Source organism: Dasypus novemcinctus, chromosome 2, assembly GCF_030445035.2.
Source record: "Dasypus novemcinctus isolate mDasNov1 chromosome 2, mDasNov1.1.hap2, whole genome shotgun sequence".
NCBI classification, from domain to species: Eukaryota; Metazoa; Chordata; class Mammalia; order Cingulata; family Dasypodidae; genus Dasypus; species Dasypus novemcinctus.
The window spans coordinates 122,261,423-122,284,815 of NC_080674.1; the positions used below are offsets into that span (position 1 = coordinate 122,261,423).

Below are 23,393 nucleotides of genomic sequence, written 5' to 3' on the forward strand. Positions count from 1 at the left end.
GGAACTTGTTAGAAACACACACTCTTGGGTCCTGCCCAGACCTTCTGATCAGAATCTCTGGGATTGGGGTCCAGAAATTTGTGTTTTAACAAGGGCTCGAGATGATTCTTATATTCACTAAAGTTTGAGAAGCACTGCCCTAAATGGCACAAATAATAGTCAATTAAACACATCTAGCTGATTTGCTTTAAAGTCTAACTTAGACACCATTGGGGCAACATATAGCCAGGCTTTCAAAGTGAGGCATGAGATAAATAATGAATGAGTTCAGGCTTTCTTGGTGTTCAATGTATAAGTCTTTGGTGGGCCTCATCATGATATAATTTCTTCACTATGGTTATCCATACTTTGACAAAGAACACAAATTGATGTTATTTCATTGGAAAGACAAAGAAAGAAATACCCAACACGGTTCCTTGGTATCTGACAAAGTGTGACATATGGTCTGAAATGTGCCACAATCCCTGTAACAGAATCAACATGATCTGCTAGAGCCTCAAGCTGCTGGAAAGGTGCCTTTGATCTCTTTATTTTCCCTGGCACATGGAGGAGAATTTCTGATGTGCCCCCAGGACTCTTCATCTCTGTCACAGTGGCCACCAGGATAGCATTTGGCCCTGCAGAGCCCAGGTAAGCCCTAGATTAGGTCAGCCCAGTTAGGGCAGGGTCCCAAGGACAGAAGGAAGCAGAATGTATGACAGTGAACATGACATTGACTAGAGGAGCCCCTGCAAAGGGCTGCATCTAACCTTACCTCAAAATCAACTCCTCTCCACTTAAACACACCTCACAGGCATCAAACAACATTTGAGAGTAGTGCAGGGGCTGCCGGAATCTGCCAACCCCACCCCCTCCCAATCTCTGTACCATCAGACCAGAGGATAAGAAACTCAGACAGATCCTTTTCCAGTTTCTTCCTGGATTGAAGGTGAGACCTGAGCTCATAGGTCATTCCCCAAATTAAGGTTCTGCTTTTGAATAATAAAAATGCCTAGCACAACACGGCACTCAGTGAGCTCGGTGCTCACAGATCTGCTGAGCTGAACTGAATCTGCAAATCCATAGAATTGTATAAGACATTTTAAGTTACATTAAATTTCTGCTGTATGCTTTTAAATCACGGAGTGCAAGACCCATCAGCACTTAGGGTATATTTATTACCTTAACAAATGTCAGATGATTGTGTCCGGTACTATCTATTATTTATGAATAACGAGAGGCTGTAGGACTAGGAACGACATGCTTTAGTATGTCCAAAAGGTTAGGCATAATGCAGTTTGCTGCCCTATAAATTTCTTGACACCATTTTCCCTCCTAATAAAGCATTGTCAGTGGTTGACTATTCTGCGCTTCCATTATTTCTGTATAGTTCATAATGACTACCACTCACTTTAGTGAAGAAATGTAATTTCAGACATATGTTTGAAAAGGAATGCATCCTTTTGAAAAATACAAAATGTAAAAATAATTGGAGTGGGAAAATTCCTATTACCCATTTAAAATGAATCTCTTTTCAGAGAGAGTTCCCAGGCTGTGGACTTACAAGAGCTTAAGAAAAAATAATTAAGGATGACAAACCTTCACATTGCCTGTGATTGGCTTTCTGACACTGATTAAGATCCCATCTACCAAGCACCCAAAATATTTGACTCTATCCAACTCCTTTTAACTAGTTTACATCAGGACTTTTCTACAATTTAAGGTGCTAGGGATGTGGATCTTTTGAGGCCTTCATAACAGCCAGTATGCTTTGCAGGAGTTTGCCTTTTATTTGCACGACCTGTATCTCTGTGGGACCAGAGGGAAAGCAGCTTTTTTGTTCCCGTTCCCTTTCTCCGATGGCAATGGCAGGCAATATGTATTCTGGGCAGTTTCTGCAGCATTCAAGGCCATTCTCATGTGTACTATTAAGAAAAGAGAAGCTATCCTGAGGAAATTCCCTGGTCTCCAGTCTTTTCCCTTTTTGGGCTACTTTGTCTATGTAGCAGTGAGGTTTGTGAAGTAAAACTTGTAACACGTTTTGTTCTTTTGTTGATTTTTAAAAAATTCCATGAAACTAGACTATCGGGGAGATTTTTGAGACAGAGTCTGTATTTTTCTCCCATTATCACATTTGGTCCAAAATAAAAATTGACTCTTCACTATCTTATTGTTAGGCCAAAACAAAATTTAGGTGAACAGCAGTACAGCAGAATCCATTAAAGAGCAAAAGTTTTACTCCAGATGTTCTGTTAATAAAATCATGTCTAAGATATTCCTTGTAGTCCTTGAAAGTTCCATTAAGCTGTCAGAAAACTTTGTCATTGTGTGTGTTTTAGTGCAAAAGATGGGAGAGAATGGGGAAAAAAGAGTATAAAGAAAGGGTGAAGGGTAAGGTGAATTCATCTCAAGGATGATATGACTTGAAAAGGTGGCTATAGCCTAAAGGTAAGAAGCACCTCTGGATGGTGAATTGATTTTTTTTTTTTTCGGATATCCTAAGGTTTAAGTTGCTGATTTTTAAAGTAAACTTTCATAATAATCATAATTTAATTCTTTTTTAAAAAAGAAAATGGATGTTAGCTAAAAAATAGAGATTCTACTGGTTTCTCCAGAAAAGAGAATTCAAATATTGGTGTGCAGATTCAGACAAGCAGGCAGATGAAACAGCTTTCTACAAGGCTGACATTTAACTTTTTTTTTTTTCCTTCTACCCTTTCCACAATAATCTCATCAAGACCTTAGATAAATTCAGCAGGTTGTCAAGAGGGTAAAAATTAATCAGATCAAATCTACATCTGTGCCTGCACTGCTGAAAGAACACTTACAGCCTTCCACATGGGCACCTCCGTCCTCGTCCCCTCCTCCTCACCCGTGGGAACTTCCACCTCACCCATCCGAGAACCCAGCACCTGACCTGCTCACAACACCATTTTCCATTTTCTTTCATCCTTTAAAGAAAAGCCAGAGACTATAGATAGATTCCTTTTCTGATAGGTGCCTAAGAAATATTGATTTGTAGAAATAAATGGTGGCACCCTGGATTATAGTTTCATTTCTCTTCCCATTCCCTTGATTTTAAAATCTGTTCTGGATGACTAGTTTGGCATATGCCATGCACTCCAGGTTCTAATGAAAGTGACAGAAAAGCCCAAGTTAGGAGAGTAGCCTACCTGGGGCTTCTCCCTGGTAGAGCTCATAGCCTGGCAAGGAGTATCTAGTAGGAAAATGTCAGTGATGTAAGAGGCACTTTTTATTCAAAATGGATGCAACATTCTATTTCCCAAATTTATTGCACATATGTAATTAATAACTTAATTATTTGAACAATTTTTTCCCTCTTCCTCTAATCTTTCCCTCCTTTCTATCTTTTCTCCAATCCATGTACCTTTCCTATCTCCCACTGCCTACAGCCTAAACCCAAATCTCCTTAGTGTGGCATTTAAGGTTCCAGACTTTTCAATCCCAATTCCCATTCTGATAACTTGAATCACAGCATACTACTTGCCCTTTTTATAATCACAAAAGTTATGATTGAATTTTTATAGCTTTGTTTCTTGGTCATTTATTCATTTATTTGCCTCTGTTCCCCCAAAATCCAACCTTCCCTTCAAGGCTCTGCAAGGCCTTCTGTTAGCCTCCCTTTCTGCTCCCTCAGTGCTCTGCCTACAGTACTTTACTTCTTTAACTCTCAGACTTTATTCCATCCCGTCAGCGAGCTCAGGGAGTACCTGTATATAACCTCCACAAAATGGCAAGCTCTTTGAGTTCCAGGTTTATCTTAAATTCAAATAGGCATCTCCAGTAACACTCAGCATAAGGCTTAGAGATGGCACATGCTTGTCTAATAGCTGTTGAATGAATGAAAAAATGGAGGAAAGTTGCCCATTTGCCTTTCTTTGAGGTTAGGATTATTGTCACCATTATTAACCTGTTCTATTCTAGTGTTCTCTGGATTCCAGTTCTCTCCCTCCAAGGTCAGGGAAATGAGAAATGGAAGGAAGAAAGCAGTCATAAAATTTAAGAAGGCAAAAAAATACATATGGTTACTGTAACAGCTGGAAAAACCTGAGGTTAAACAAAATTAAAATGATCTAATGATTTTAACCATGTCCCTGTTTTGGAACAGTTTGATTTCTGAACCTCCTTCACCTAAAAGTAGCATTTAAAATCTTGCTTTCAATGATAATCTTTCAAAGTATTATCACCTTTCTAGCACATATAACTTTCAGTGATCATTCTCTGAGATTAAATATGATGATAAAAATATTTTTCACAGAATGAAGTTTTTACTTCAACTCTTATATTGTTATTATAGATCTTGTAAGAACTGAAGGGCAAATGTAACCTAGAGACTAGATCTTATCTTCATATACAGTCAGTGAAAAGTTTATGGGCTACCTCTTCAACGGGGTTGCCAGATTTAGCAAATAAAAATACAGGACACCCAGTTAAATGCACACGTCAGCTATTTGGTACATACATACACTAAAAAACAATTCATGGTTCATCTGAAGTTCAAATTTAAATAGGCATCCTGTATTTTTTATGGCAGCCTCACCCTTTAACCTCCAAACCGCATGCTTCTAATGACCCCCAGGAATAGTCTTTAGACCCACTCAACTTTTAAAGATAAAAATAGTTTAATAGAGTAATAAAAATGATACTAAATCTTTATGTGGTAAGTGTAGCACAATCTAGACATTAAAAAAAAATACTAATGGACTAAATATAAGGACTTTTATTTTTCATTATCAGCAACAAGATCAACTTATATAACTAATTTTTATGAACTTTGAAGGATACCTATCTTATAAACCTCAAAAACTCTAATTAAAGGGTTCTTAGAACAACAATAAATTCTCCATCTCACAGTGCTTTTTGCCTATTACACGTTTCTAACTGCCCAGTTAGCCTGCTATTGTTAGGAGGACAATCAGAGTCCCTTTCCCCTTCCACTAAGAGTACTCCCCATAAGATAATCCCTTCTCTGCATTCTGCCTCAAAGACTTTCCAGCTCTACCACTGCACTTCAAGGTGGCTGTGAGCCTATCATGTTACTCATAAAAGCCATGCTTCGGGCTTACTTTTTTTTTGGAAATCAAGTTCAAATTGTTCAAAAAGGCCAGAGTTTGTCAACATTTTCACACAAATTTAAAATACGGACCCATTATTAGTAATGAATACATTACTGCTATAATATTGGTACTGAAAGAAAGAACTAAAGAAAAAGGCAGGAAACTCATTTCAGAATGGCATTTAAAAACTATCCTTGATGTCTTTAGCCAAGGTGTCTTTAGTTTTCGACTATCCTTTTTACCCCTGATTTCTTTTTCTAAAGTCCACTGTGCATGGTTTCACCCTGTTCATGAAGACAATGATGGTTGTAAAGGCTTGTGGTGTGTTTTCAAGGCTGCATGTGCTTCATCCATCTGATGGTTTGAGAGTTCTTAGAAACTATGTCTATCTCTAGTATAGCCTCTAACTGCTGATTAGCATCCCATAATATGCTACCATGCCAATAATAAATTTTGCTTGAGATGTCTCAAAAAACATTTTTGTTATGGTAATTTTACTGCAGAAACAGGCAGAGAAAATTTAGCTTGTTTAGGAGTCAGGGAAGAGGTGAGGCCTATTTTACTTCCTTGTCATCAAGAATGATTTTCTCTGTAACATGTGACTTGATCAGAGCCAAGAAATTGCTTTCCCCCAATGGGAGAACCAGGATGCTTTAAAAGTCCCAAGTCCGTTAGATTTGCAGCCCTGAAGAGTGTTAAAATGCAAAGGTAATCAGAGGTAGGCTCTAATTATCCACTAACCTCATCTAAAATTGGATTTCTGGGTCTTTTTCTCAATAGAGGAAGCATAGTTCTGAGCATTTGGGATTCAAAAAAGGTAAAGTTTGAATGGGAGAAAGGGGGAAAATGGCTCAAGTGTCAGGTATTGCCAGGCCAGGGGAACACTCTTAGCACAAGGGCCCTTACAGTATGGGAAAAGTAGAAGGGAAGTGCAAGGGCTGAAGGCAAACTTTCCCCAGGCCACAATTTAGATAATAAAAAGCTGCAGGCTACACTTGGGTGCTCACTGCAGGTGTGGAGAAAAAACTTGCCAAATGCTTAACAATTCTAGAGTGACTAATTTCTTTTAAGTCTGAATCCCTTATACCGTAATTTCCTACTTGACCAAACTTCCCATCCCCAATCATAAAGTTCAGTAGTTGGAAGAAGAACCAGAAGAGCAGTAGATGTTCTAAATGCAACACTGGAGCGATGAATTTATTCACGGTTTTGCAGTGTCCAGCCAACAGAGAGCATGGAGATTATTAAATCTCATTCTTCCAAATGCCCTAAGCAAAGTTCTTCATAGAAGTTTAATTCTCCCAGGACTCCTTTAATTAATTGCCTTAGGCCAGAGTTTTGCAAACTTTAGTCATTAAGCTACCACTTCTACATTTTAGTTATATCAATGTGTCTTATCCACCAATTGTTTACTTCATCTTTTTATACCTCTATACCACCTGCATGAATATTTGCTTAATATTTTATTGAAATTACCTTTAAAATGTACTTCAAATAGAAACTTTATATCACCAACATACATGAAAAAAAGTATCACTTCTCAGAGATAGAAAATAATCATAAAAATAAAATTAACCGACAACAAAACAATGTTAAATTCCAGCTAGAGCCTGCTGCAAAGCAAAACCCTCAATGTAAAACCTGGTCTCTCTGTCAAAATGGGATAATAGCAAGCCAAGTGAGTTGTTAATGACCAAGCACCAAATTAAAACTCTTTTTCCTTGACATAGTCCAGAAGACTGAAAAAGAAAAGGGCCTAACTTTCCACTGTAAGACTCAATATTCTTGAAGGTTATGATGTCCCTGAGCCAATGAGATTATCCTATGTAAGGTGGTATATGTCCCATTTGATGGCAAAAGTGCTGTTGGCTACAATGCACCTGTGGCCCAACTGATTGGCTATAAAGAGGATTGCTGATAGACTCTATAATTCATAAACCCCTCCCAGGATTGTTATGAAATGCAGATGATCTATTCATCATTCCTTGTAGGCTTTATGAATCTTACTGGAATAATGTTTCCCAAACTAAAAGTGGCTCTTATAAGTAGTTTGTACATAGATTAAAATACATTTGACATTTACTGTACTGGTATTTTTTAGTTTAAGTTATTCATTTGACCTCTAATTTAAATTATTTCTACATGTTTTTCTTGTCTGCAATGATTATGTCTCCTTAACTAAGTGTAACATAATAATATGATGGTACCTCATTTTAAAGAGTTCCCAAAATACATAAACATTTTACAATTTGGGCGTTTCCAATCAAATGGGAACATTTTGAAGAAGGCATCTTTCCATATATTGATTATTTCATGCCTTTTCTGAGTGCTCACAAGAATGCTATAAAACAGAGTCTGAAATAAGGGATTTTCTTATGTCCACGATTTGTTCTTGTGATCTAATGGGAGCAGTCAGCTTTTATATTAAGCCACACAGTTCTCTTGGCAAATCTGAACATGGCTAATTTTCTCACATATCTTGCAGTCTTCTTGGAAACTAGGTTTCATAGCATTGTTACTTTTGGAAAGAAATAAGAGGCACAAGAGTGGCCTCAGTTCTCAGGGTTGCTTAACCTAAAAAAAAGAAAAGTGCTTATTTCTTTTGCTGTGGAGTGGGGGGGGGGGGGGGGGTAGAGAAGGGGAGAAACAAACCAGATCTAAAAATAAATTGGATTTTCTTTCTTATTCATATGTAATTAAAACCCTTTGTAACTACCCATTACCACCTCAATAACTATAAGATGAATAAATAATATGTATTTTTAAATGTGGCAAAACCAACAAAGAAGTAGCCAGGGTTGCATCTAATTTATCAACTTGGTGATTAAAGGACTGGCTCGAGAGGCTCCAGACATCTAGGGACCAAGAGATAAAACAGAGCAGTTGGCTGTGTTTTTACTAATGAATCTAGGGTTTAAAAGATAGCAGGCGGTTTTAGAGAAAAGCAGCAAGGACAAGAGACATTAGACAAGGCCAGTAGGGTAATGAAGGGCAAGGCTAGTTACTGAGAAAGAAAATTACTTCATTTGCTGTGATAATGGTTCTGTGTGCTTCGCAGGTCTCGGCTCACACTTGGTTAGTATGACTATATCTACTACAGCGTCATAACTCTACTCACGGTATATAGAGAAAAGCCTTGGAACATTCCACTGAGGGGCAGAGAGCTTGGGTCTATTATTTTGAAAGGGGGAGGCTAAGAACAATGGTAGCAGAAGGGGTTAGACTGCAAGGCGTGAAACGGTGATTTGACAGAATGTGAAGGACACACAGGATTAAATCAATAGGAAAGACACAGCAAGGAAAAGAAAGGAAAAGAAAGCAAACATACTCTGGAAATGTGCACTTATTTGGGGGAGCTGGGGTGGAGTGGGACAGAGGATGGGACTTGTGCAATGGCATTCAGTCATCTGCAGAGCAGAGCTGTGGGCTCATTTGTCCACTGGCCCTTTTTTTTTACCCAGTGGCCAAAATAAAAAGGACATGAGGCACTTGGCTTCTCCTCAGCTGGTCAGCAGACACATTTTCTGCTTAGTGGAGAAATGTGAGGTATTTTAGAAACAATTCCAGAGTATATTTAGCTCTGAAAGCTGGGGCACGCAAATGTCACATTCCCATGAGACAATCGACCCAGTGAAAGACACCTGTGGGAGGCCCTCAGAAAACCCATGTAACTCTTGCCTCCCAGGAGATGCTGCACACACGGATGTGACATCATCGAGGCACCAACATCAGGGAATGAAAAAAAGCAAGGGGATCACAGATTGGTTCTAGTTAAGGGACATCAGAATGAGTCAAGAAAGAAACAAGACTTTTCCAAGGGAAAAACGCAATCACCAATTCATACCACACAGTGCTTGGCAAAGCAAAAGAGAAGCTGAAAATAAATCATGAACATTTAAAAAAAACAACAAACAACCATTCATAGCAAAAAGGAAATTAAAATCATAAAAATCATGGTAAAAGGAACATTAAGCTACATCATTTTTTAGGAAATTTCTGCATAACAGCTCATTGGCATTGCCCCATCAGTGCACACAATCAATAGTCAAAAATCAAACGCCAGTTTGACAGGGCAAGGCAAGGAGTTAACAGCACAAGAACAGTGATTATGTCAAACACCCATGCAATCACCTCTGCCACCATTGTTTGACGATGTGTAGACTGCTTCCAGCTTTGTCAATATTCATAGTAAGACCCAAGAGAATGAACAACACCGAATTTTAAAATGATTCTGTCTAAGTGTTAATTGGACTCTCTGATAACCTCCATTCCTTGAGGGGTGTTAATGATTGGAGAATATTCACACCACCCTTATCAGTGAAAGAAGAGAAAATTATTACAACCAAAGGCTGGATATTTGGTTGCCATATTTAATGCTTTTCTGGAAAGATTTTTTTTTTTCCCCCAGAAAGTCACAGTGGGTAACCACAGAGTGATTATACTAAGTTGTTTCTTACTGAGAACACAGCCAAGACTTAGTATCTGAGTTCTGGAGCCACACATAACAAATAATGGCACATGCTTGGGCCTGGAGACTCTGCCCCATCACAAACCAGCTGCTGCCCCTACGGAGGGCTTATGTTGGAGGGCTCCCTCCAAATTAGAGGCTGATGAGCCGAAACCCAGGTTTTGTTTTGTTTTTTTAAGACTGAGGAGGGCATTCAAATAAGAGGAAGTCCACAGAAGAATAACAGAATAGATTGATTAAGGGGGCATGCTCAAGAACAAGATAAAAAGGGCTAGATCTTTATATTTTGCCTTCGCAAGTAGAGCAGCAGGCACACTGCACTGTTGGGATGAGGAGGAAAAAAGCGGGGGGGACGGAAATGTAGCACGAAAGACTGCCTAGAAAACCTTCTAGGAAAGTCAAGACAGAGCGTGTGTGCAGAAAACACTGGGGGTGGGCTGCTAGGGACTGGATTCTAAAGGTCACGGGGCCTGCTCTGCCCTTGAGACTCAAACCCCCGCCTGGATGAAACTCTTGAAAACATATAGAAGTTAACAATTCTGAATGGGGGGAAACAGCTCGGCAACATAACTGGTCTTTTCAGGCTCTGATTTACAAGGCTGTTTTTTTGGACAAGTAAAGGCCTCTTTAGTTGCAGCTGCAACTAAAGTAGGATGTGTTACCAGAAGCAGCAAATGGCAAGGAAAGAGATGACATTTCCTGTCTCCAGTTTAGCAAAGAAAGCCAGAGAGAATTCAGGGCAGTTCACACTACAGTCCCTTTCATTTAGTGTGCCTTCCTTTCCATTTTAAATGCATAGCAATGCCGCTTGATTAAATAACATATTTTTGTTTTAGCCATTGTCCTTTAAGGGCAATTAAATGTCTGAGGACCATGGCTCTATTCAAATTCAGTGCCACGCGGGACTGAGAGATGCTACTAGCCAGAAGAGACTTTGTCCTGCTATTTCTCAATTCACTGGTTAACGGGCCTTTACTTAGATCACATTCACTTGCCAAATCCTGCTGTGTGTTCCTTTGCATTATGGCAGGAAAAAGGGTCCAAAAAAAAAAAAAATCATGGAGTGGGGCTGGCAGGAGTGGAAAGGGTCCATGGGAGCCAGCTCTGGCTTTGAGCCAAGCCACACCTCTCTTTTGGGTGGAAGAAGCTTAGAGGATTTGTTATTTGTTTTGTGTGGTTTCTCCTTGGTGAGGGAGAAATTTTGGATCAATCCTAGAGAAGAGTTGTGTGTTTCCGTCCTTTTTGATAAGTTTTCAATCTCAGTGCACTGGAAGTTCCTTAAATGCATCCACGATTCAGCTGGAAGCAGTTACACAGTCCTCCCCACTTTTCCCTCCCTTTTCCCCAGAGGAAGAGTCATTTTCCAAGGCCTTACCCTTCTTGTCTTGGTGATTATGGGAAGACACTGCCCCCAAAGAGTCTGAGCTGTCAGGTGAATCGAGCAGATCCTTCCAGTCCAGTATTCCTCCCCTAGACTCAAACCCCTCTTGGGCCGTCGAATCTGACGTGGTGGTGCTGGGCAAGAGGGAACTGGAGTGCCCTGTTTTCATCACAAATACAGTTAGGGAAAACATTGCCAGAGAGGCCCATGTTCACAGGCCAGGAGCGGGGCACCCAGCCTGACCCAAAAGCTGATAGATGGCCCTAGAGATAGGAAGGCTTGCAGGATGGGTTTAGTGGAAGGATGAAGGACCAGACCTTAGCTCTGTCATTTGCTGGGCCAGCCTCAGGGAATTGTTTAACCTCTCTGGGCCTCAATTTTCTTTGTGTAGAAAGCGGGCTAATGACGCTTATCTCCCAGTGTTATTGGTAGGATAAAATGACATCACGGTGAAAACACCAGTACAGTGTCTGGCATATAGTGAGTGGGTGCTCAACATACTATTATCCTTAGGTATTCCCATGTACGTGTCCACTCTAGGGACATGTTTGTGATTGATGGGGCAGGTTTCTAGTGGGGGAGGCGTCTCCTCCCCGTCACAAACAGTCCCGCTGTCCTGAGGCCTTCTCCTGGATGCTCCAGTGTTTCTAGTATTCAGCTTCAATTCGACTAACTTCACAGGCCTTTCATTTTCCGGGAGAAGTTATAGCTTTCTCAAGGGGTCTGCTCCCACTTCCTCTTCCCTGCCACCGAGGCCTTAACTCTGCGTGCTGGTGTGACTGTGCCTTTTGGGTCTTATTCCAATAAAGTTAATTTCATTGTTTTATGACTCATCTCTCACTTTATGAGAGGTCTCCCCTTGCATCATTGGTCGATATGATTCCTATTAGAAAGGGATAGATTTCTGAGATTCAGCACAGCCTACCAGTGGATGACTCTAGAAGAATGGCTGGACTGGGAGTGATGGCAGAAATTCTGGACAATTCCTGTGAAAACGTTCCTAAGCTGCCCCTCCGACACCTCACAAGGCTAAACGCAGATTGTATCAGGAGCTTTGATGCATTCTGTCACAATGATTTAAGGAAGCCCCTACCACCTCTTCTCTCTGATAGAAATGAAATATAACTGCTCTGTGATTTTAAAGTAGAATCTGTGGATCACTAAACTAACTTATAGCAACTTCTAGCACCACTTAAAAAAAGAGATCAGGGTACCCATTGTGATTTGTAACTGGTGCCTTTGGTGGAAAGTAGGACAGATTCACAGTAACACCACACTGGCTCCAGCCTCAGGGGTGATGACCATGTATGTGAGTGATAAAATCCTGGTGACCAGAAGGAGAGGTTATAAAGATAAATGCACTGCATTCTTCTTTTTTAAAATTATTATTGGAAGTTGGATTCCCAGGGCACTTCAACATTGCAAATTAAAGACATGTAAAAAATAAAGACAGCTTTTTGTCTTCTCAAAATTTTGCTTCGCAGGGAAAAGCAAGCCAAGTGGTTCATCTAAGCTATATATTTTTCTATGGAACCACAGCCCATAAAGTTACCACAAAGGTTTGGTAGCATTTAAGAGGACCCTCTCTATGTGGTGCTTGTTTGGTCCCCACACAGCTTCAAACACCCCACTCTGTTGCAAATACTCTGATTCATATCCAACTGCTAAAAACACATTCATTAAAACTCAAAGGAAATGCTTGCAGCTAGACTTTTTGTTTTTACATTTCTGGATTTCACAGCTCATCTCAAAATACTGATAAGAGGAAGAGCAGGAAAATTCGCCTGAGAAATAGATGTTCAGAATTTCCTTTATTTCCTTTGGTTTATATTGAGGTCTAAAACATAGTCTCTCTTTTCCACTCCTGGAATCAAGACTGTGCTAATGAAATATGTGGTCAGATAAAGAAAAATTTCAGCACCCAGGAGAAGCAGACAATTAGCAATAGCTTTGCAGGCAATTAGAAAAAGGAAACAAAACAAAACTAGAAACAAAGCAAATAAAAACCTTCCCTGCAAGTGGCAAGAATTTCTTTTACCTGGATTGATATGCATTTTGAGCACTTTCAATTTAACTGTGTTCAAGGGGCAATTTTATGGTAATGCTTTAAGTATGGTTTAGGGAGAACATTTCTTAATATGGTAATCTAGGGGAAATATATGCCTAAGGGACACATTCTCTCTAGAAAGATTTCCTGGACCATATGCTGCACATACATGGAAAACTCATTGGTAATGGAAAGCTATGGCAATGAGAGGAAATTAATGTGGACCAGATGGTAGTTAGGTAGGAAAATGTTTTACACAAATGTGAGAAATCAGCCTCTTCTTCCTATCACTTAAGTGTTAGTCTAATACCCACCACATCTCGATTTTCTATATGTAAATCCAGAGAAACTGTGCATCTGATTTACTCAAAGGGAAAAGAAAGACAGGGCAGCATGAGGCTTGGAATCTTTTAAACTGATGCTTGAGAATAAGGAACACATAGGGAACATCACAGTGGTGAATTAATTGGAGAAGGCAATACTTGATTCTCAAACTTTTAGGACCACCATGTAAAGGTACCAAGAAGCAGCAGTCCTTGGTTTGAAATCAGTCAAAGGTGTACATTATTATCTCTCCAAGCTTAAAAAACAGTTAAAAGGAAAGCACTTATATTCCTTATTATAATCTGATATCAGAAGCTATATTATTTTTACACATCCTCTTAAAAGACTTTGTAACTAAAATAATGCTACAAAAATAGGCAATCATTTGTGGATATGGCATGACATGTCAATAGATTTGAACCTATAGGCCCAAATCTGTAATTTTGTTTTGCCAGTCCAGTAAGAAAGGTCATATTTTAATCAGAGGAGCTCGTGCTTTACAAAGAAATAGTTATATTTTAAAAGGTAGTTTTAATATGCATTGTATCGTTTCTCTACATCTACAGGTCATTTTGAGTCCAGAGGTTAGAAGCACTTCAAGCTACTCTAACCAATTAACAATGATTGTAGCCCAATTAGACACAGAAGAAGAGATGTAAAATCAATACGAGAGAGGAAGAAAGAGGAAAATAATCAGGGTCCAATTCACTAAAAAGGTGTCCTTGCATGTGTAACTGGCACTGCACAGTTCTTGCGTATGTAACCTGGCACAGAGATTTTGCCAAGCAGAAAGTTGGCACGATTCGTTGAAATGACCCCTTTTCCTGAGTTGGGCAGTTCTAGTTGTGTGGTTTGTGATATGGACCTGCATGGGGTCACTGAGCTTTCTCTGAATATGCAAAGGAACAGTCCAGGGGCATATTAAACCTGGGGTTAGCTTCTTAGTCTACATCCAGGCTCATAAAAACAGCAATTTGGTCTTTCCTCTGATGCTTCAAAGACAGCACCAAGTACAGTGTGTGGCACATGGTTGGCACTAAATAAATATTTGCTGAATTAATTAAACCCATTCTGCATCTAGAAACTCCAAAATAAGCACCTCTTGCACTAGTGTATGGGAAGAAATCTCCTATGGGCTTTGTAAGGACTGTCTGGGACAGCCCTCGTTTTGTTGCTCAGTCTTGTAGCCACTTCGCACTGGATGGGTTTGGCCCAAGATGAACAGGATCAGGAGCTGAAGGGAGAATTCCAGGTCTTCTTTAGTTTCATCACAGAAACCACTGATCAAGAGCTGAGGACAAATGAGCATTGTTCTTTATTTAAAGTGTTACTAGGGAAGAATTAATAAGTTCCGTTTCTTTGGCAAAGGAAGTAAGAGATCCAGAGCTTGAAGAGTGACTTTTGTTCATAAAGAGAATCCAATGGTTTAATTATCTATTTGAGAAATCACCAGGGAATTGAAACTGGTCTTAGTATGATTGATGGATGCTAGGGAGCTGACTTCTTCCATCACATTTAAGATCTGAATTTCTCAATATCTGATAAAGATATTCAATTACAGGGACTGATAAAGTATGATATTGGAGAAGAGCAGATGCTAAGTGGGTTCTCCTGGAGGGCAGGCCAAGTGAGATTTCATTTGCCTCCTGAGCAATTTCTCTTCTAGTCCTTGGTAGTCAGTCTTCTGGCTTGAATCATAGACTGGAGAACACGAGTTGGAGGGCGGGGCACACGACACTCTGCAGGTGCCTCTACTCCACACTGCCTACTTCACTAGTGGCCCAGTCGGGAAAACCCGGGCATCATTTGCTGTATCTGCACAGCTCCAGTTTATGAATGAGTCTTCAGGACTTTCAAAGAGGCTTCTTTATTTGTGTTAATTACACACAGGGAATGAGAGTTTGCATAGAGTTTTTAAATGCATTTATAGTCAGTTTGAACTATTTCTTTGGACCCTAATTCCATCTTACTTTCCTTTGCTTATTTTTTCCCCTCCTTTATAGTCTTATCCCTATAGTCAAAGACTGTCCTGGAACTGATACTCTGGTACATACCTTATACACACAAACTATAAAATGTCTGTGAATTAATGAAACTCTTAGTCTCCATTATAATGCAGAAGCTTAAATTTGCCAACACACAAGTTTTTCATGTTATATTACAAAATACATGAATAGTTTACCCTAATCAATATTTGTGGGTACTTTGAGAAATGTAAATGGCTAGGTTATGTTTCATCTTCCTTAGAAAGAGCTAAGAATCTTCTGTGTATGGACTTAATAGCCTTTTTTAATGCACTGTGTATTTCAGAACAAGAACAATGGGATAATTCCTATTGGCAGACCATTTCCACTGTGTCACTCTTCCTTGTACACATTCTGAAGAAATCATACCGAAAATATGCCATATTCTTTGTGCGCATACATGCTGATGGCTAGCTCCCTGCTGTATCGGAAAGTTTTGCCTAGTCTGTGCATGCTGCACAGATTTTCCTAGGTGAATGGGATGCTGTTCTGAAAGCCAGGCTCTTGGGGGCTGGTGCTCTCCAGCAGCTGAGGGGCTAGAGCTTATTAGTTATAGGCTATACTTTTCTCTTGGACATACATCCAAAAGCCATTTCTTCTCCCTCAAGAACTCATTAAATATATTCACCAAATTCTCTAAGGTTGCCATATTTCATGCTATGTGGATTAAAAATTTAGGCCTCAGTCCCACACATCAATTGTCTCATATAGGAAGAGTAATTTTTGAAGCATAGTGAAACATATAAATAATTTTAGTGAATTGGGTCCCCAAAGCAACACAGAATCTGGTCCATGATGTTTAAGGATGGAAACTATAAACTATCACAGGATGAGTGACATGAAAAATTAAAAAGAAAAAAAAGAAAGAAATCCATAAACTGACCATACACTGTGTTGAAAGACATTTCATGATCTGGTAGAGGAGTTGAAATGTCTATAAAAAAAATAATGAGGATAAGAAATTAATTTAAAAAGAAAGCCAAGGTTTGAAAATACTCAAGAGGATTAGTGGAATAGGATTTCCCAAATAGATTTTCACTGATATTAAATTATGAGAGTAATATCTTCCTTACCATTCAGTGCCACAAAGGAATCTGAAAGACAAAAGGGAGAAGAAGGTGATTTACTGTTTCACACCCGACTTAGTGTTACTTATATAATAAGTGGGAGTGAGCTAATATAGAACTATGCTAACATATGATCATCCATACTAAGTGCTTTTTAAATTCCTGCTTGTAATATGAGATGCTTTAACAACTTTTCATTTCTGCTTTCACACCTCCATATCTCTTGTACCAAATGAGTTTCCTCAAAGTCAGTGCCTTTGCCAAGAGGCAGAAAAAAAGCAGTTAGCAGGATGGATGGTAACTGTGAAGATAGTCTATACATAGGGACATGTATGTGGATAAAATAAGGGACATCTAGACCCTGCTTACAAAGCACTTTTCTCAACATTCGTTCTCATTTCATCCTCATAACTTGCTTTGAGGAACTGTCCAGTTGGCAATGTTTTGAACTCAACACAAATTTTTCTTGGGAAATTTAAAAACAAACAAACAGAAAACAACTGCACACCCACATAATGCAACATATTTCTGTGTCTGTCTGCACTGTGTGTCTTGGTCAGATCAATAAACTTCTGACACTGGCTCTTGATGACTTGTTTTCCTCTAACATCCTGTTAAAAACTCATTGTGCACAAGTGATCTAAATGCTCTCTGAGTATTTAAATGTGAACAGGTCTCTCTAATAGATGTATTCCACATTCCAGCAGGAGCACAGAGTGTGGAAAATCACTTAGGGGAAACGGACTTTGGCCCAGTGGTTAGGGCGTCCGTCTACCACATGGGAGGCCCATGGTTCAAGCCCCGGGCCTCCTTGACCCGTGTGGAGCTGGCTCATGCGCAGTGCTGATGCGCGCAAGGAGTGCTGTGCCACACAGGGGTGTCCCCCGCGTAGGGGAGCCCCACGCGCAAGGAGTGCACCCCTAAGGAGAGCCGCCCAGCGCGAAGGAGGGAGCAGCCTGCCGAGGAATGGCGCCGCCCACACTTACCGTGCCGCTGACGACAACAGAAGCGGACAAAGAAACAAGACGCAGCAAATAGACACAGAAAACAGACAACCGGGGGAGGGGAGGGGAGGGGAATTAAATAAATAAAAATAAAATCTTTAAAAAAAAAAAAAAAAGAAAATCACTTAGGAGTGATCTCCTGCCCCCTGTGCCTCAAGTTAGGGTCTGACTGCAGAGCTCGGGTATGTCTAGGGGCTTGGCTGCTCAGGTTATCCTGGAAATATGGAGTAAATCGCTGGTTTGGGACCTGAGGGTCACCTCTGTGGTAGGATAGAGAGGCTTCCTTAGGCTCCTCGCCTGAGGATGCAGACAGGATGTGAGCATCCAAGGGTAGTGGATGCTTTGTGGAGACAGTGACAGCCACCTTCATAAGTCTAACATATTAACCCAGGCAATCCATACGTACAAACCATTTGTTTGCAAAAGCTCAGATAATAAAGATACAGTGAAAATGATTCACGAAAGTCAACTAATTAAGTCCACTCAAACATACACCCACGCAAACCAAAAACTTTTTCCCTAAAAATGGAGCTATAAGGCACCAAATGGACTAAGGTCCTCTGATCAAATACCAAGTTGTGTAACTGGCCCAGATAAATGTGTACAGCTTTAACATAGATCTTTTGGCTTGGACACGGCCTCCTATCCAACTTGTTAATTCCTAAATTTTGTGTGTGAAGACATAATTAAAATGACTTTTTTGGTCACTGTGCAATACTGTCAAATAAATAAAAAACATATATAGTAAAGGAAAGGCTGCCTATAGCCCATACTATTTAATTATATCTGACCTCTAAAAAAAGATAATGTAGAAAGTTGAGTGGCATCCCAGAGTCTGAGTTTTTATTACTCGGTGTTCAAAGATTTACTGAGTTCTATCCATGATTTTCATTTTAGAACCAAATATCAGAAGTAATATACCTTCATTCCCTTAAGAGCTATATTTGGTGCTATTTTGAATACAAGCACTTCTTGAAATTCAGGATATATAGACACTTTCTAAGAGTATGACATTATTCTTTGAATTAGCACTAAATAAAGCATTTCAGGATATATTGATATTAATCAGGGCACAGGATGTCTGGACAGAATTTTGACCAGGATCCTTTATATAAGGAATTCTAACTAGAATGTTGCCATTTAACACTTTTGAAATAAACTCTGAGATTAGTATAGCAGGTTGATTCTTACTATGTCTAATAGTTAGAGCTATAACACAAAAATTAGAATTATGTTATAATTAATTTCTATTATATTTGAATTATTATTTACATTTATAAAGGTTTGTTTCTATGCTATTTTTTATAATTGATTATATTAAATCTAACCTGGCCTTGCACTCTCTTAAAATTTGTAATTTCTTTCCATCTATTTTTATATTTATTTTATGGTTTTACAGTAAATGACTTTTTAACAGCTAAAAAAAGCCATTGATTATACATGTTGGATAGATCATATGCTATGTGAATATATCTCAATAAAACTGCTTAATAAATAAATAATTGTTCAAGAAGAGCCAGAAATAGCAGCTATGTATGGTAGAGAAAACAGATTGAAGGTGAGGAATTTTCTTGTTTGGTTGGTTTTTATTTATTAATACCATTATTTAAATAGCTAAAATGCCTTAATAATGATTGAAGTGATAAATGCACAACTATGTGATTATACCAAATACCATGGATTGTAGACTTTGGATAAATTGTGTGCTTTATTAATATGTATCAATAAAATTGATTTGTTTTTTTAAAAAAGGTGATTTTGCATCACCTTGCACTTAATGGGGTATTTCTGAATTTTTTTTCTATTTCAAATGGTAATAGACATGAATCTAACTTTAAAAAACAATTATTTTTGGTAGTATGTTTAAGAAGAATAAAACAGTCCTACTCAGAATAGGCCAGAATACAGCAATCAATCTTTTTATTATTTGGTTAAAAATTACAGTGTAATAGTACATTTAATAAACAAACAAAACTGTGGTTTTGAACTGGAAATGCTGCAATACTGCGCCACTATAATTAATATCCTCTAGAGCTGAATTTGTTCCACAGCATTATAATAACAAAATACATGCCAGCACTTTTAGCAACAGCATTGGTGGCTCTGGCTTTAAATGTACTGCTTTTTATTTAAACGTGATATTTGAAAGATGATTTCTGTTATTTATGCATATTTTACGACCAAATGCACTCAGTTCCACATGTGGGCTAGTGTTTCCAGGGCATTCTATAACATATATTTGCCCAAAGATAAACATAAACAAAAAACTTTACTTACTATGACAATCTCCTAGGCCATCTGTATTGCCACGTTCTATGTCCTGTTCAAAAGCCAGTCTTTAAAAAAAGGGGTGGGGAGTGGGGGGAGGAAGACAGAAACAAATACAATAATGTGAGTCATTATTCAGGAAGGAGTATGACGTTTCACTGCAGAAAGACACGTAGTTTGATAAATTGAGTGGCAGGTGCAAAAAAGAAATAGAGAACAGCTTGAATCTTCATCTCTGTAGGTTATAGAAATGAGTCGTCTATGACTCTCCAAAGAGAATCCAGGGTTTAAGCAGTTAATTCAGATATTATTCAGGGAGTTAATTAGTGTGTGGATTATTTATATCCTTCTTTTATTCTGATTTCCTGAACATTTTTTAAACATTGAAAAGGTTCAAATGTTAAAATACTCGCCTTATGTTTAAGCAATATAGAAATCTATAAACTACAAATAAGTCTTTTCCTCTCTTTTACCCCATGCTTGACCTGTATCTATTTCTTTGCTTACCAAGAGCTTGCATAACCAAGTGTTCAGAGGAAAAGCTCTGTGGCGCCTATTAAGGGCCAGAGGATACGTGTGTGTGTGAGGGGCAGAACCTGGTGGTGTGTTTTGCTGAGATATCTTAGGCACTTTGTTTATTCCAGATCTTCATCCAAACCTCAGGAGTAGTATTCTCATGCTCCTCTACAGGCTCATTCTTCCAACAAGTTTACTAGGTCACCATTGGGCTGTACAAGCCATAGAAAATTAACAGGACCAATCTTAACATTTATTTTGATTTTTTAAACAAACATACCAGAACCACCCCCAAAGGAATATTATCCTTCTTTGGGGAAACATTGTGCTAATTCCAACAACATAATTCGGCCTCCTATTTTGCAACTGCCTTTAGAGTCTGTTTATGTGTCAAACAGAAGAAGAAAAAGATTTCTTTTTAAAGTCACACCTTGATCGAATAATCCACTGTGTTTAGTTTTCTGTGTCTTTTGCTGTGTTAAAAATCAAATGCATCTTAAAGGATGAAGATTTCCAGTGTTAATGAAAGTCAAGATGCCTCAGGCCTGGAAGCCCATTCCCCAGGGGGAATTCCGCACTTTTTGAGCAATGCTGGCATCATTAAAATATATGTGTATACCCTTACAGGAACTATTTTGGAGTTCTGGTGTTGACTTAAAATAAATTTCATTAAGCCCATCCCTTTAGTCACACCTTGATTATAGAAAGGAGACAGGTTATTTCTTAGCTTCCGTCACTTGCTTTGTGATCCCTTCCTCCTCAATGCCAAGGGCTCCCATGAAAAGACATAAAGCTCAACCATTACAGTATGTCAGAATCATTATTTGTAAAGCTGCGATAATAGCCTATCATGAGTCAATCCTTTGTGTTAGTCAAATTTCCAGGTCCTATTTTTTAGTTATCACTAGCTGGTTGAGGGAATATGTTTCCTAAAATTATCCAGGTGGTGTTCATCAGCTATACCCTTCTATCTGTTTGTCTAGCTATTCTCAAATGGGAGAAGAGGCTTAGAGCAATGTGATGCTGGTTCTGCTCCCGCCTTTGGATCTGGGGAGGTTGAAGGAATGGCTAAGAAAGGTTTTTGCTGCCAGATGGCACCTTCCGTGAGTTGCCACATGCTGTCAAGGACCTGCACTAAGTATTTTTCCAAATGTTATTTTAGATTTCATGTCACTAAAGTAAAAACATAAAATGATACCTCTTACCCAATACCATCCAGACATTTAAAGCCAGGGCAACAAATTTAAATACCAAAGCACAGGCCTGGTGGACTGGCCTGGTCTAGCAGATCTACTGGCGAATTGCCAAGAATTGATGGACTGCCTTTGGAGTAATAGGGTCAATTGTTCTTCAGTACAGGAAAAAAGGCATATTAGAGGTATATAGCATGTTCACAGTATAAATGTTTAACAAATGCTCTGCGTGGTCAATTAGAAGAGCCAGTTTTGTTATGGCTGGATGAACCACATCACTAATCTAATTGGGATTCTACTGCTCCTTTTCTCTGCTGTTCTTGGGCTGTGATGATTAAGGCATGCCCCTTCTTGTCCCTCTCCCCAGGGAACACATAGAAGCCCACTGTGTTTCCATTCTCTATGTTTTTTTAATCAGTCTGATGATTAATCATCTGGAAATTGGCCACGTGATGTTGTGGGGTTCTGTGAAAGGGTAAAGGCAGGAGAACGATCGACAGTCCCGTGGTCTGTGCACAGAGGCTGGGTGGTGGTGTGTGCCTGAGTTCAGCTAACCATGTATCTAGACTGCATATCGGCTCTCTGGCCCACCTTGGCCTCCTTACCTGCTGCTGGGTGACAGATGGGCACAGGAACCGCCTTCCTTCACCCACCCGCAGTAGGGGTCTCTGGAGGCGATACAGGTTCTGCAGGAAGAGGATGACCATGAGCTATGTAGGCAGCCTTTCTAAACCCTGTGGGCTTTCTAAGAGCCAACGAGGCAAAATACATACTTTTTACACTTCCCATGACGTTCGCACCGGCCAAGGGGAACCTTTATTACACAGGTGGAGAATGCAACATACAGAGAGCTGCTTGCTTTGTCCAGCTGCATGCCCATAATCCTCTTGTCTTCTACTCCATCATAGCTGCACCTAATTTGAACAAGGAGGAACAATACCATTAACAGATTCTGTTGGGCCAGGTCCTCTTTCTACTGCCAGCATCCTCACACCCTACCTCTTAACCCACAGAGTAGCTTCTTAATCAAATCTAACTTAAGGTAGGGCAGAACCTTAAGTGTGTGGGCACACACCCCCACACACACAACATACAGGGGTGTGTACGCATCACATATATATATACACACACACACATATACACATAACCTATATATAGAAGTATGTACATAACACATACATACATATGTCTATCTACACACATGTTTTGGCAAGGAAAAAACACTTCTAGCATGTCAAAAGATTTTTTAAAGTAACATTAAAAACATCTAAACATGTATAAACCCAAATCTGCCATGATTTCTCTCAGAGTAAAGGGGTCAAAATAGCATAACAAATAACTATTAACAAAGAACCAAACATTCCACATACTTTTCAGGGTTGTAAACGCTCATCTCCTCCAGGAAAAGGCTGTCATTTAGAAAACCACCGTTTCCTATCCTGGCCAAGAATTTCAAGATGATTCCCTTCTCTGATCCCAGGAAAACCACAGTGTGATTCTGATAGGGCCCAGCAGCAGTGTCCACTGCAATTTTGGTCAGGCGGTATCTAAAATGACAGGATCACATATTTTATCTCTTTGTTGGCCTATCATTAAAGTGTCCCCTTCTCCACTTCAAATGATTGTGACATGGCTTTCTAGTAATAACCTCAAGAAAAATATATGCATTTGAATAATGCTCTCAAGCTGCTCTGGCTCTTTCTTTCCATATGCAGAGTATTAGTATGGCTCCAAAGGGGGAGAAGGAGGTATGTTTGTGTGGAGGCCAAGTTCCATACTACATAGAGAGCCATAACCATCTGAAACCACTCAGCAATTATCCCTTCCATGAACAACAAGGAATGGCTAACATCTCCTATGAAGAAGGGAAAGAATATTAAGTAAACTCATTCAACATTTCATTTAGCATTGAAAAGAAAAGCAATAGCTGCCATTTCCATAATTCTCTGAGGTATAAAGGCTTTGTCAACAATATGTCAGTTTGGAAAATGTTCTGATTCTATGTAAAGGGGCTAAGAGAGTTCTGAAGGATGGGAAGGTGGAG

At 39.3% G+C, this 23,393-nt stretch overlaps 1 protein-coding gene across 13 annotated transcripts in view; it reads right to left on the reverse strand.

Moving 5' to 3' along the window:
- The window catches only part of SEMA6A (semaphorin 6A), a 125,522-nt gene that overhangs the window by 12,305 nt on the left and 89,824 nt on the right, over positions 1-23,393 (reverse strand). For 4 of the 13 annotated variants that reach the window (XM_004467263.4, XM_058277391.2, XM_004467264.5 and 1 more), the window contains 7 exons: positions 22,720-22,896; positions 22,123-22,263; positions 21,955-22,035; positions 19,650-19,708; positions 16,375-16,395; positions 16,185-16,235; positions 10,901-11,065 (listed from right to left, as the gene is read on the reverse strand). In XM_004467263.4, the coding sequence (XP_004467320.2) occupies positions 10,901-11,065; positions 16,185-16,235; positions 16,375-16,395; positions 19,650-19,708; positions 21,955-22,035; positions 22,123-22,263; positions 22,720-22,896 (695 nt within the window). The remainder of the gene's footprint in view (positions 1-10,900; positions 11,066-16,184; positions 16,236-16,374; positions 16,396-19,649; positions 19,709-21,954; positions 22,036-22,122; positions 22,264-22,719; positions 22,897-23,393) is intronic. The other 9 variants (XM_004467265.4, XM_058277432.2, XM_058277421.2 and 6 more) reach the window with 5 other exon arrangements.